Source organism: Hydra vulgaris, chromosome 11, assembly GCF_038396675.1.
Source record: "Hydra vulgaris chromosome 11, alternate assembly HydraT2T_AEP".
In the NCBI taxonomy this organism is placed as follows: Eukaryota; Metazoa; Cnidaria; class Hydrozoa; order Anthoathecata; family Hydridae; genus Hydra; species Hydra vulgaris.
In genome coordinates this window covers 10667943-10682500 of record NC_088930.1, presented here as the reverse complement: position 1 = coordinate 10682500, position 14558 = coordinate 10667943, and the positions used below count along the sequence as shown (strand labels likewise).

The following is a 14558-nucleotide window of genomic DNA, read 5'->3' as shown; positions in this document are numbered from 1 at the left end:
CGGGACTTAAAGTTTTATGCCCGAAGGCAATCATCAGCCGTGAATACAAACAAAAAAACAAAAAAAAAAGTTGGTTTTTTGTTTGTATTCACAGCTGATGATTGCCTTCGGGCATGAAACTTTAAGTCCCGCTATTTAGTTGTTTTTATTCATTTAATTACATGAAGTATATATATATATATATATATATATATATATATATATATATATATATATATATATATATATATATATATATATATATATATATATATATATATACGGGTCTTGATTTGTATATACAGGTCTTGATTTTGGTCAGGTTTCAACAAACCTCAAAAATTGTTTTTTTGTGGGTAATTTCGTACCCACATTGCCCACAATGTAATTTTTGCATCATAAAAAGAGTAGTTTTTGCCACACGCAAGGAGACAAGTTGATGTCTGCTAGATAAAGAATACTCATTGTGCATATTAGTTAACGGTGATTAAAGACCTTACTTGAAATTTTTGGAACATTCTACTTCTCCTGAGTCTCACTTTTCCTGCATTTCACTTCTCACTCCTGCATTTCACTTCTCACTCTCCATGCATGTGCATGCCATGGCTGCAAACAGTTAAGGTGTAGTTGAAGTAGTTTTTCATCAGTTTTCAGTGATAAAAATGCTTAAATTCTAAAGCAGTTAGCCTTAAAAAAGTGCTATAAGGAGTGAATATTCAGTATTTATATTGGGGCATCAAATCCCTGTGTCTTTCTTATAAAATACTTGATTTTAGTAAAAAAGCCAATAAAACTTTTTTTTCTTGGGTATTTAAATGCTCTAAAGCGACCTAACGGCTTGTCACAAAACACCATGGAAAAGCACTTATCTACGAAATTTTGCGCACTTTCCTCAATTATGTTGCAAGTATAGTCAAAACAGGAGTTAAATCTTGGACCTATTGATTTTAAAGCTCTAACCATTAAAAGCATTATTTACTTATATTAGCATATATGCCTAATAATTAATAAGATCAGAAAACTTGCACAATTTAAAAGTTCTGAATGGCATTAGTTAAGATAATATTGTTTGGGTCTGTGTATAATGGATCTGAATATTATAAACCCATACCTGACCTATTTAGTTATTGGGACTAACAGGTCTGGGTCTGGCAGGTTTCGGTTTCATAATAACAAGGCCTAGACTTGGTTCGAACAAGTCCAGTTTGGGTCTAGCATCTGAGTCATTAGCAGGCCTAAATAAATACGTTTTGTAAAGTTTATTTGAAGTCCTTCAGCATTGCAAACAGTGAAATGTAAAGAGAATATAAAGAAGCATGCTAAAAAGAAAAATTATGCGGAAAGATGTCTTAGTGATAGCAGTAAAATAACTTTTATAAGTAATTAATCCAATGAAACAGAAAGCATATCAAAAGCATACCAAATTGATTGGAGTGATATCAAAAGATTAGAAATTAAATGCATAGGTAGTTTGGTTACTAAAAGTTTTATGAAATATTAAACAAATTTAAACTGAATACTATGAAATGCGACATTAACAATTACTTGTATTAAAATAATAAAAGGAACTTTATATATTTTAAGTAATTATATCAATAGTAATATAACTTATAACGCTATCTCTAACTTTTTTCCTTGTCCCCTCTCGATATCTTGAGAGTTTGAGGTATTAAGAGTCAACTGTATTTTCAGTGAATTGAAATACAAGAAAGCAAAGTTTGTAGAACTTAAGGGATCCCAAAACTCCAAGACATGTTGTGTTCACATTAAAGAGAATGATAAAAACAAAATGTTTGGGCTTAATTTTTTTAAATTAAAATCAAAAAATTAAATGCATACCAAGAAAAACTTTTAAAGATTAAATGCGTACCAAGAAAAACTTTTAAAGATTAAATGCGTACCAAATGCGTACCAAGAAAAACTTTTTGATTTTAGTTGAAGCTCACCTTCTCTGTTTTGTTTTGGCCAAAAAGTCAGCATAATATATTTTAAATTTAAGACCTATTTTTCTCTGACTGACCCCTTTTTGAATGTTGACAAGTCTTATTAATTTTGCTTTCTTTGCTCCAGTCCAGAATGTCGGATGACCAGGATTCTTTCTATTAAAAAAGGTTGAACACTTTCAAGTCTTTTGAAGTTATCATATATTATACTTTGAGCTTATACTTCTTTTTTAAAATGATTTACGATTTCACTTTTTTAAATATTAGGTTTATTTACAAAAAATATTTTGAGTCACTTTCGAAAAGATTCTCGTTTAACTGCATTTAAGCTCATTTTAAAGAATATTATATATTTTATATAACCATTATACCTACACATAAAACCACAAAAACAAATTAATATGCTCAAATTATTAAATTCAGATTTGTATGATAACTTCCAAAAATCAAAAATTGATGTTTTTGATCATAATTTAAAAAAATGTTTACTGTTGACTTTTTCTTGTAGATTTTTAGCCTGGTGAGGCTTTTTAGCCAGGGTGAAGCCAGTTTACCTTAATAAAGAAAAAACTCTGTTATAAATATCCCCAATTTCATTGTGGGTAAGGCTAGGAAGTGTTCTTTAGCCTTGGATGGTAAAAACTGGTAAACACGAGGATTGACATTGGATTATAAAAAAATGCTTTAGCTCTTCCAAAAGTTATTTAACTTAAAACATTGCATTATTCAAACCTGTTTAAACCATGTGGAAACATGAACATTAAACTTTCAACATAAACACACACAAAAAAAGAACATAAGAAAAGAAAATTCTCTAGAATCATCTGTTTTTATTTTCAATTCAGACATTTTATTGACTACATAGTCAATTCTGCAATGAATGCGTTTTTTATTTTTATCTCCTGATAATAATGGTTTTCCGCTGGTAAAAATCATGTTGATGAAATCAACCCTGGTATTTTATCTTTATTTATCTGAATTGCTTGAGAAATTGAAGAAAGAAAAGGCAAGACTTAAAACCAACTACATTATCATATGATAACATAGGTAGCAATTGTTTCTGGTGGTATATACTTAATCACGTGTCTTATATTTAATATCTTAACATTCTTGATTTTGCTTAAAAGTTTATAATAATTTTTTCCTTTCTATATCATTGCCCAGTTTATTCAACATTCAAAGTTATAGTTGTCAGAAGGACTTTTTTCTTTAATTTTCTTCTGACATTATATTTACCAAATGTTTTTTTTACTAAATTGTAATACTGAATTATAATTTATATGTATTTTTTATTTATTTTTATATTAAGAATAATTAATTTCTTCATTTAATATTTCAAAAATTTAATTTCCCTGCATTGTGAGTTACAAAATAGTTAAATATAATACCAAGTTGTTTCTAACTAACAAACCAATAAAAAAATTAGTTAACGCAAATTATAATTTATTCAATCAATAGCTTAGTGCTATAAAAATGTGTGCAATCTGTGGCTATCTGTTAATAAATTGTCAAGTGGGTTTTTTGTGTGAATGAGGTATGTTTTTTTATTTAGTTTGTTTTAAGCTCATCATTTCTTTTTCAAGTATAGGTTATAACGTATACTAAGTCATTATTTGTAGATATCTCAAACTTGTATCATTGTCAAAACTTGTATGATAGTGTAGTAATACTATATATTATATAATAGTGTAATAATACTGTATATACCAGTTCCAGCACTCAGAATTAGGGTCGGCATTCTAAAATGACCTAACTGTTGAGCTTAAAGTGTTTGAGGTCTGCAAAAATTGCCGATATCGTAAATTTTTGCTGACCAAATGGCATGCAAACTAAAGTCTTTAAGTGTCTATCATGCTATATTTGGATCTCACCAGATGCTTGTCAAATAAGGAAACTATCCAACTCACATACTTCATGAAGATTAATTCAGAATAAAGCCTCAAAAATCTATTTGGGATGCTATAATTCTAACTATAACATTTCCTTCGTTGTATTCAAAATAGTTAAATTATGTAATCTTGTAAATTGTTTATTTGCTTGAAATCATTTGCACCATTTAACGTTATTTTGTGCTTTTGATTTTTTCATTCGATATGGTTTTTACTATTAGAAACAGATATCTTATCTTTAATCTAGGTGTAAAGCGAACCATCAAATCATTGAACAACATACTTAAATCATCTTAAATTAAAGTTGAAAGAATGTCTTTTTAACTATTATCATTACTGTTGTTCTGTTGTTGTTGTTGTTGTTGTTGTTGTTGTTTTTGTTGTTGTTGTTGTTGTTGTTGTTGTTGTTGTTGTTGTTGTTACTTATTAAAGGCCATAGATAACAATATTCTATTATTTCTGGGCTTTAATGCATTGGAGGAGCTCATATTATGGCAGGTTAAAAGGTTATGCATTTTTAAATAGCTGAATGTAATTCTTGTTTTTTGTAAATCTCAGATTTAAACAAGGTGTTATTAAAGACATTTTAGATTTAAATACAGATAATAGTAGCTTATAAGTAAGCTAACCTGTTAAGACTTTATGATGAATAGAAATGTATTAAAGTTAACTAAGTTTTGCTGTTTTTAGTATTTTTAAAAATTTTCTCAATATAAGGAGCTTATAATTTTTTTTTAATAGATGTTAAAAAAAAAACGCTATTTTTAGCAGAAGAGTATTCTTCTAAAAATTAGACACTTGTTAAGAGTTAAGAAACTATATTATAAGGTTTTGAAAATGTCTATTTTTACCATTTTTAAAATTCAGGCGGTAACAGCTACTGGTGGTTAAAAGTTTATTGTACCATTATTTATTATATTATACCATTATTAATCATTAAACGATTGTTCTTAAAAGTCTGAACAAGTCTAATATATTTACACAATGTATATTATATCTATAAAAAATAAAACTTGGCCATTGTTTTAAAAAAGAAATAACCCTGTTATAAATTACAGCAGCCATGGCCCAGTGGTTAGAGCACTTGCTTTAGAAGCAAGAGATCCAGGGTTCAACATGTACTTCGGGCAAAAAGTGGTGGGGCAAAACAAAGTTTTTTTTTTAGCGATTAGATTTTTCTGCGTTAATTGAAAAATAACTAAATTGTTTATAAATTGGTACAAAGTAGCAATTTTGTATCTGTATTATTTGAAAAATTGGTTTTTGATATATTTAATATACTGAACCTTCATCATGTTCATGAAAGTACTGCAATCAGTTTTTAAGTAAAGTTAATTAGTAGTAGTAGAGCCCTTGTATCCTAAGTACTGAGTTCGATTTCTGTCATGCCTTGAATAGTACTTGTTTATCTGTGTGCAGCCTTGTTGGCCAAAGTTTGTGCTTTACAGAATAGGGGTTGAGAGAGGGTTCTAACTATAACAGTAACTACTACTACTTTTACTACTGTGATCGTGGCTACTCCCCCTTCTCCTTGTTAATGTTTAGATATTGTAGGTAATATAGTAATAAAATAAATATAGTAAAATGAAAATGTTCATTTAGTAAAAGTATTTTAAAATAGTATTGTTTTATAGTTACACAATAATTATGAAGGCACCTACTGCACCTGGTAGAAAAGTTGAAGAGGAAACTTTAACATGGCTTAATCAAGGTGTTTTGTATGCCCTTTTTTATTAACTTATTTTCCAAATGCTAATTATATGTAATAAACTAAATTTATGTTTTTTTAATCAAGCATATTAATATAAAAAACAATTTTATTATAATAAAGAAAAACTAATAAATATTTTATTGATATCGATTGATGTTTTAAAATTTTAAATGCTAATAATTACCAGAGAGAAAAAGCTTTGTAAAAAAATGGTTTGGAAAATATCTTTAAGGCTGTTGTATATACATTTAGCTGTTTTTGAAAATAAAGTTTTAAATTAGTTTTTTATCTTAAGTAAATCTTTTCACCAAGGAAAAGGAAAAAACAGTTTTGAATATATAGTCATTATTTAAAATCTAAATTACTTTTAGTTTTTTTATGCAAAATAAATAAACAAAATGAATTAATTGAACAAAAAACCTAAACTTCAGAGTTGATTATGATACTTTTAACTTTAGATTTAACTTTTGATACTTTTGACTAGAAAATCATGATCATATATTTTTAGTTGATCAGACTTTTTAATAACTTTAAAAGAAGTTATTGAAATTTGTTGCTCTATAAGTTATAAACTTTCTAGGGCAACCTTACGAAGTTATTATACAGACTTCTGAAGATGAAAAAAAAAAAATAATTCCTGGAAAAATGACAGAGGTAATTTCCTTGTTTTTTTTTTATGTTTTATTATACTTTTGAAAACAAAAAAAAGCCGATCCATTTAAATATATATATATCTTTTTTACTTATTTACTCGTTAAAAGTTCTTATGTGTGGATTTTTTACCACTATGTTTGAAACAATTTTGATATTTAAACTTTGATTCAAGAAAGTTAATAATTCATGGTTTATATTTATTAAATAACATGCAAGATACTCAAGTTAGATAACATAAAAGAAGAAAAATATACAATTTTGTTATCTATTTTTTTATATCAGTATTTCTTTATATCAGTAGTGCTTGACAAATATTTTGATGTGCAGTAAAGAATTATTAAATTAAAATAAAAAGTTGTTTTACATAAAGTTGGGTAAGGTGTCAAGAAAAAAAAAAAGATGGAAAAATTGGATAGTATTAAAAAAACTTTTTTTCAAGCATTTAAAAAAACATTAAATGACAATCATATTTTCATAAGTTAATGAATATTGTTTTATTTTTTATTAAGGAAATTACATTCTGGGAGGCTGCTCAACTTTTAATCTATATTTTTCTTTGATGCTATTCAATTTTTATTGTACTCTTTTTCTGCAAAATTTCTCTGTGCAGCAAAATTTGCTGCACAGAAAAGATGTGTAGAATTAGAAAGTGACCAGGGCTAAAAATGAGACTTTTTGCAAACCTGGCCCCGGTAAAATTATAGCTGTTCTATAGGTTCAAATGTTTCTTTTTATGCTATAACTTTAGATAAAGCTTTTCCAATAGCGCCAGTAAAACCATCCTTTGAATTAGTTGGATCATCAATTTCAACATTTATGTGCCTCAATGGTTATTCATTACAATGCAGCATACAAATAAACCAGAATAATTTTCTCCCTACTAATTGTTCCAGATTTGATAGCAAACCTCCTTTTCCTGAACCTGTTATGGAGTTTGGAGAATCTCCACGTAAAACTTCTAAAGACTCATGGATTGCCCTTGGAACCATCCAATGTAAAGAGCAAATGCGGCTTCATTGGCTGGTTTACTTGGTGGTATGGCTTTAGATGGTGTATAATGAGTAAGGTACCTTCCGTCAGGCACACAAGTCACAGTTATAAGTTCTTAATAAGAGGTTTCTGTTCCTACATTAAAGTTAAGTCCTTCCTTCCATCAAACAAACCTCTTCGTTCTTCGTCTATTAATTTTGCTTCAGACATTTTTACTCTTTCCAATTCAATTGCTTTCTTTGCTCTTCTTACTTTCATAGGATCAGCTGCTTAATAAGACATATCAGGCGTCAATAAGACATATCAGGCGTCAATAAGACATATCAGGTGTCAATAAGACATATCAGGCGTCAATAAGACATATCAGGCATCAATAAGACATATCAGGCGTCAATAAGACATATCAGGCGTCAATAAGACATATCAGGCGTCAATAAGACATATCAGGCGTCAAATATTTTGCTTCAATAAGGTCTAGAAGAAAAGATCTAACAATAGCTGATGTCGCTGGTGAAATATCATATCTTATTGAAATTTCTGCAGTATGACTAATTGACATACAGTTTTTTTTCCAAATCTTGTTTTAAAGTGGATCTTCTGAAATCTTTTCCTTTTTGAAATATAAATCATCCTCAATTCAACATTCAACAACATAGTCATTTTCTACCTTTTTTTTTTTTCCTTTTCAAATTTTTGCTCTACTCCAGACTTCTTCTTCATGTTTTCTTCTCTTGCAAAGTTTGTCTTGCAGTCTCTTTAATATCATTAAAAGCCATCTGGTACTTTGAAATAAATCCTTTTTTTCCCCTTTGGGCTATAAGCCATGAAAGTTCAACCATGGGAATTTTTTTCTCTTTGACACAAGCACACTTAATATGTGCTTGATCAACACAAGAATAATTTTTCAAACAGAACTCGTTACATAACATAATTTCACACTTGCAACATGTTATATATAGCAACTGATCCAGTTTTGATTCCCAAATCTTAGAAGCTTTCGCATGTGCTATATCTCTGATCATTTTCCAGGATAATTTAATTTTCTCCATTGAAGTTTTCTTTTCATCAACCACTAGAGGTTTAAAAAGAGCATTTGCTTTCATCTGCTGCTGAAGAACAATATCAGCTTGAAGCCCAGAGAGGTCGCTCACTGAAATATTCCTTCTAAAAACAAAAATAGTTAATACCATGCAAAAATCATGTATACCAATAAAAAAAAGAGAAAAACTGTTTGATATATAATTTAATTCATTATAAATTTTGAGTTTCTTGATTATTACGTGTTAACATTTTCTCCTCAGAGTAAAGCTTCTTGGATAGGCAGACCTTTTCTTATAATATCTCTAAAAATTGGCACTTTTGACGGAAGAAGATCTTCACTTCCGCCTAAATAAGCGAATAACTTTGTTTTTATAGTGAGTCTTGTGTTTTTTGAAGCAGTCATAGTTAATTTATTATCTTTATAAGAATTTAATTTTACATGATTGCAAATAAAAAATTGAACTCTTTCTATATAGTTTTTAAACCACAATAAAATCATAAAGACATAATTACAAAGTCATAATAGTCTGAAATAATTTTATGACTTACAACATTATTAAAAATTACAACATTATTAAGAAGTATACTTTTAATTATAGTCATTTTGTCTGAACTTTTAAAGTCATTCAAATAAAGTCATTCATATAAATAAAGTCTGAAAAGTTCTAATGAAAAAATTATTTAAAATTATTTTATATTTATTTATAATTTATTTATATTTATTAATTTATTATATTTTAACTGTTTGTTTTTTTCAATCTTTTTATTGCTGCGAAAATTAATTTTTTTTAGAAAAAAAAATTACTCATGTTTCATTGTATATAGTAAAACATAAAAAAAACTTTATACAGTTTTAGATTTCAATAAATTAAAAAGTATGAACCACCCTTTATGCCTAAATCAACAATTTTATGTACCCAAAAAGTATAATCCCATTAAAATTTTTTTTGGATAGTAACTTTTACTTATAGTGGCACCATAAAAGTTATATAATAGAAAAATTATAAAAATACCTTTGTGCTTTAATTCTTTAAGTTTTTGTCTTCAAGTCTTTAAGTTTTTTTTGTTGTTGTCTTTTTTAGTGAAAAGTTATAAAAAATGAAACAATTTTTTTCTCCAGGTTTTCATAATGTAAAGATTCCTACTGAATAATCAACTGAACCATCAATTAGTGAATCATAAGAATCTTTGTTATATTTTCAACTGGTTCCAATCGTAACCATTACATAAAACTATTTTTCTAATTGAAAAAAGTTTATATATATATTAATCTAATTCACTCCCAGCTAGTAAGTGACCGGGGCCCCTGCCCTCGCTAAGCTATAAGATTTAGCAGGGGTTGATAGCTGGAGCTAGAAAAAAATTTATAATACTTTATATATTATAATTTTAGGCTTACATTTAGTGTTTATTAAATACTGACATATATTTATATATTTTCAAACTCTAATTTACTTCCAACAAGATTGCAAGCAACCACTATTAAGTTATGAGTTACTTTAAAATAGAGAATAAGTAAAAATACTAGGAAATGGTTAACTGAAGAGTTAAAAGTTGTAGGTTGTATATAAAAGAAAAAAATGAAAATGGCTAATAGTAATAAGGTTTTTTTGATGTGCAAGGAAAAAAACTTGAATAATAAAAGTTTTTATAGCATGAAGGGACAGATACAGTAAAAGGGTCCAACTTGTTGAATAAGAAACAAACAAGAATGAGTTTTGGTTTATCGTAATATGATAGCTTTGAGCATTGTTTGAGCATTGATAGCTTGTTTGAGCATTGACCATGATTGCATCAGCATTGACTGAAATGATAGCTTGTTTGAGCATTGACCATGATTGTATTTGTCAAAAAAAGAAAGAAATGCAACCTTACAACAATGGGAGAGTGGCTCAAGCTCGGCAGATAAAGCAGGTCTAATTTTTTTTTTTTATATATGTTAATTCACCTCCCTAAGGCTGAAAATGTCTCTACAAACAAGGAGGCTACTTAATTGTGGTTATAACCCTCTCTCAACTCTGAAACACGAACCTTGACAACCAAGGCAGCTGCGCAGAGAAACAATTTGAGCGTGGTACTACCAAGAACATGGTGGGGATTGAACTCGGTACCTCTTGCTTATGACGCGAGCACTCTACCACTACACCACGACCGCATTGCATTTGCAATGTGCTTTTAGACTTTGTCTGAGAGTAATAGGGTTGTTATTCATCAATATAAGAATACTAACATTATTGCACTATTTTTTTGCAGTAAATAAATGAGTTTTTTTTGTCTTACAAAAATTGCAGATTTTAAGCCCAGAATTTAAATCCATAAGCCACTGCAAGACTTAGACTGTTACAGAAAGAGATCAGATTAAAAATCAGCTGCTTGTTCTATGCAATCAAAAAGTGAAGATTTTTTGTCAAGACAAGAGTATAAAATTGAGTCATTAAATTTTCATGAAGATTGATATTGTAGATAAGAAACAATACAGGAGCAAAGATTTAAGGGTACCACAAGATACCTCGTGGTACCCTTAAAGTTAATTGAAATAAAAAAGAGTGTAGGCCTTCAAGAATAACTTCATCACTGCAGTTAGTAAGAAATAATTTAATAATCTCAAAACCTTTATATAAAGAAACTAATAACAGAGTGAAGACTAATTGTAGAATAGTTGGAGAGGTCAAAGTGTTTTCTAGAGTTTTGAAAAATTAGAACAACTTATTTAGTACTTTTTAAAAATCAAATATTATTAAAAATTATATAATTAATAAGATTAAATGTTAGATTTACTTTAGTTAATGACATTGTTGAAAACTAACCAAAAGTCTCTAGAACCTAATATCTGATATAAAATACAAGATTTAGTAAACTGAAAATAACAGAGCTTAACATCAGATTGGACCTTATTACATTGGCTTCTTGGTGTAATAAAAGGACATTTGTTCTTAAGAGAGAAAAAAAGTTGAAATATATGATTAGTAAAGCTACTGCTCAAGATAAAAGAAAAATATGGAGTAGAATGAGGTTTGATTTAAAATTGAAGAGTAGGAATAAAAGCTTCCAAACTTTTAGTCCAGAAGGAATAAAAGCTTCTGAGATGCGCTTTATGCATACATATTATGGATATAAACATATATGTTTGCTATTTATTTAGATGCTGGCATACAATATCTTTTCATATTTATATAAACTTTAGTATTTATATGGTGTAGTATTTGCAGAGAAAAGATGATGATTATGATGATGATGATGATGATTATGATGATGATGATGATGATGATGATGATGATGATGATGATGATGATGATGATGATGATGATGATGATGATGATGATGATGATGATGATGATGATGATGATGATGATGATGATGATGATGATGATGATGATGATGATGATGATGATGATGATGATGATGATGATGATGATGATGATGATGATGATAATTATGATAATCATGTTGATCATAATGATGTTTATATATACATATATATACGAAATATAACATGAATTTTGAATAAAAATATATACTTTAGGATGTATAAATGTTTATGCAACCCCGGTCACAAACCCAGCCCCAGCTATATTTTATCTAACTTGGCCCTGGCCCCAATCAAATATCAACCCTGGTCGTTTACTATTCCCAACAAGGCTACAAGCAGCCACTAATAAGTTGGGATTTACTAGAAAACGAAGGATAGAGTTAAAGAGTTAAAAAACAGTTGACAGAAGACTTGAAAAGTTGTATGAGTCAGCAAAGTATGTATGTATGGTTGTATGAATCAGTAAAGTATGATGATTAATAGGTTGAAGTGGGGGAAATAAAACTAGATAAATAATAACAATATCTGCTATATTTATGTACACTAATTAAACATGAAAAGCGGAAAATTGGGTCTTTACTAGTTTTCTAAGTTGCAAAAAATTTTATTTAACCAACAATCTATTTATCTCAAAACATTTTGTGCTTAAGAGATCAGGAATCCTCTGCATTTTTTTTTGTTTACTGTATATTAATAATAATTTCAGTTCCATATGACAATAAATGACAAATAAAAATAACAAAATGTCCTCCATTAAAGAAAATATTATTAAAAAAATAAAAATAATGAACTTATTTTAAAAAGAATATATATATATATATATATATATATATATATATATATATATATATATATATATATATATATATATATATATATATGTATATATATATATATATATATATATATATATATATATATATATATATATATATATATATATATATATATATATATATATATATATATATATATATATATATATATATATATATATATATATATATATATATATTATACTCAATCTATATATTAAGTCGCGATTTCCTAATATCATTTTTGCTCTCTAAAGGTAAAAAAGTGTCTTAATTTTTCAGAAAAAGACAAAGAAAACAAAAAATAATGAAAGTAAAAGATTGCTGCCCTATGCAGGCTTTCCAATAAGAGGCCTGCAATCGCATGTCTTAAATGACCAAGCACATAAAACTATGTTTTGATAACTTGTCCACGGCTTTTTAGAACATTTGATTTTTAGCGCAAAAATGCTAAAAAAGAAAATGGCGCAATAAAAACCAAAGCAGAAATTAAAACTAAAAAAAAATTACAAAACTGAAACTAAATTAAAGAAATGAAAATTTTAATGAATTAATAAAAAAAATGAAAAAACAAACAGAAAAAATTTATTTTTTAGCCTAAACTTCATTGTCAGCATAATTAATAAAAAAATTTGCACAGCTCTTTAAATCCATATAATTCCTAATCTTTATAATTCTTATAATATAACAATAAATAGGTTGAGACCAGGGCGTATCCAAGGGGGAGGGCGGGTGATAGGTCTTCCACCCCCACAGTATTTTTTAAATTTTCATTTTTAGAAATCGATCAATTTAACACAGCAAGATATTTGAAAATGTAAGTAAATTAGGGAGGCTATTTGAAAAAAAGTGGCATCAAATTTCATAAATTGTTTTGTTAAACTATTTTTTCATGTCTTTCTAAGAAAAATCTTTTAAAAGATAATATTTAAAGTTTTTACATTAAATTATGAATTTAAATGAAGTTAAATTAAATCTTCCCACTCTAATGGATTCCCACTCTAATGGATTGATTTAAATACTTTATTATTATTTTTTTTTGTTTCTATTTTTACAAAGAATTTTTTTAAGAGTATAAAATGGGTAAAAATTACTAATTTAAAAAGACAACTTTTGAAGAAAATGTTATACAGTTTAAAAATGATATATTTTTTTCTTTTCAATGATTTAATTTTACTTTTCAGTAATTTAAAATAAATTTGTTCATTTATTAAACAATAATTAGAAGTAATTTGTAAAATCGTTTTGTATAAATTTAATAAAATGATTCAAAAGATAAGTTTTAAACTATTTATATTTATTTTTTAGGATATTAAAGGTTTTTAAGGAGGAGTGGGAACCCTGATATATTATTTTAAAAAGTATAATTAAATACAAATTTATCTATAATAAATATTTTCTATTGGGCTCCCTATCAGCATGTCATTGCTTATAGTTAACAACATACAGACAAAAAGAAATTAACATTAGTTAAATATTACTATTACAATTAATATTACTATTGTTACAACTAAATAAAAGTAAAAAAATCTTAGGAATTGTGACCTTTTTTAATTAAAGATTATATTTTGACTGATTTATTGAAATCCATATCTTTGTATAAGTTTATATAGATAACTGTATATAAAGTTACAAATTAGTATGATAAAAAAATAAATACAAACTGAATATGAAATAAACTGAGATGTTTATCAAAAAGATAAAACAATATTGATTAACTTCAATTATTTTTAATTTAAAAAAAAATCTTGTATAAAAAAATTAGCAATGTCAGTCAGTGTATCATAGTTTAATAAAAGTTGAAGGAATCGAAGATCAAATTACACACACATCTGTGCAAGCACACACACATATATATACATATATAAATATATATATATATACACACACACACACATATATATATATATATATATATATATATATATATATATATATATATATATATATATATATATATATATATATATATATATACACACACACACATATATATATATATATATATATATATATATATATATATATATATATATATATATATATATATATATATATATATATACACACACATATATATATATATATATATATATATATATATATATATATATATATATATATATATATATATATATATATATATATATATATACATGCAGGCCTTGTTACGAGATTTCGCTGCGTAACAAAAACGTGCAAGTAACTCAAACCAGAAAATATATT

General features: G+C 26.9%; 1 protein-coding gene across 1 annotated transcript in view; it reads left to right on the top strand.

Annotated features, from left to right (window-relative positions):
• Window positions 1–14558, top strand: part of LOC101237804 (transcription factor CP2) — an 88242-nt gene that overhangs the window by 8426 nt on the left and 65258 nt on the right. The window contains exons 3-4 of the mRNA XM_065810059.1: window positions 5446–5522; window positions 6103–6176. Of these exons, the coding sequence (XP_065666131.1) occupies window positions 5446–5522; window positions 6103–6176 (151 nt within the window). The remainder of the gene's footprint in view (window positions 1–5445; window positions 5523–6102; window positions 6177–14558) is intronic.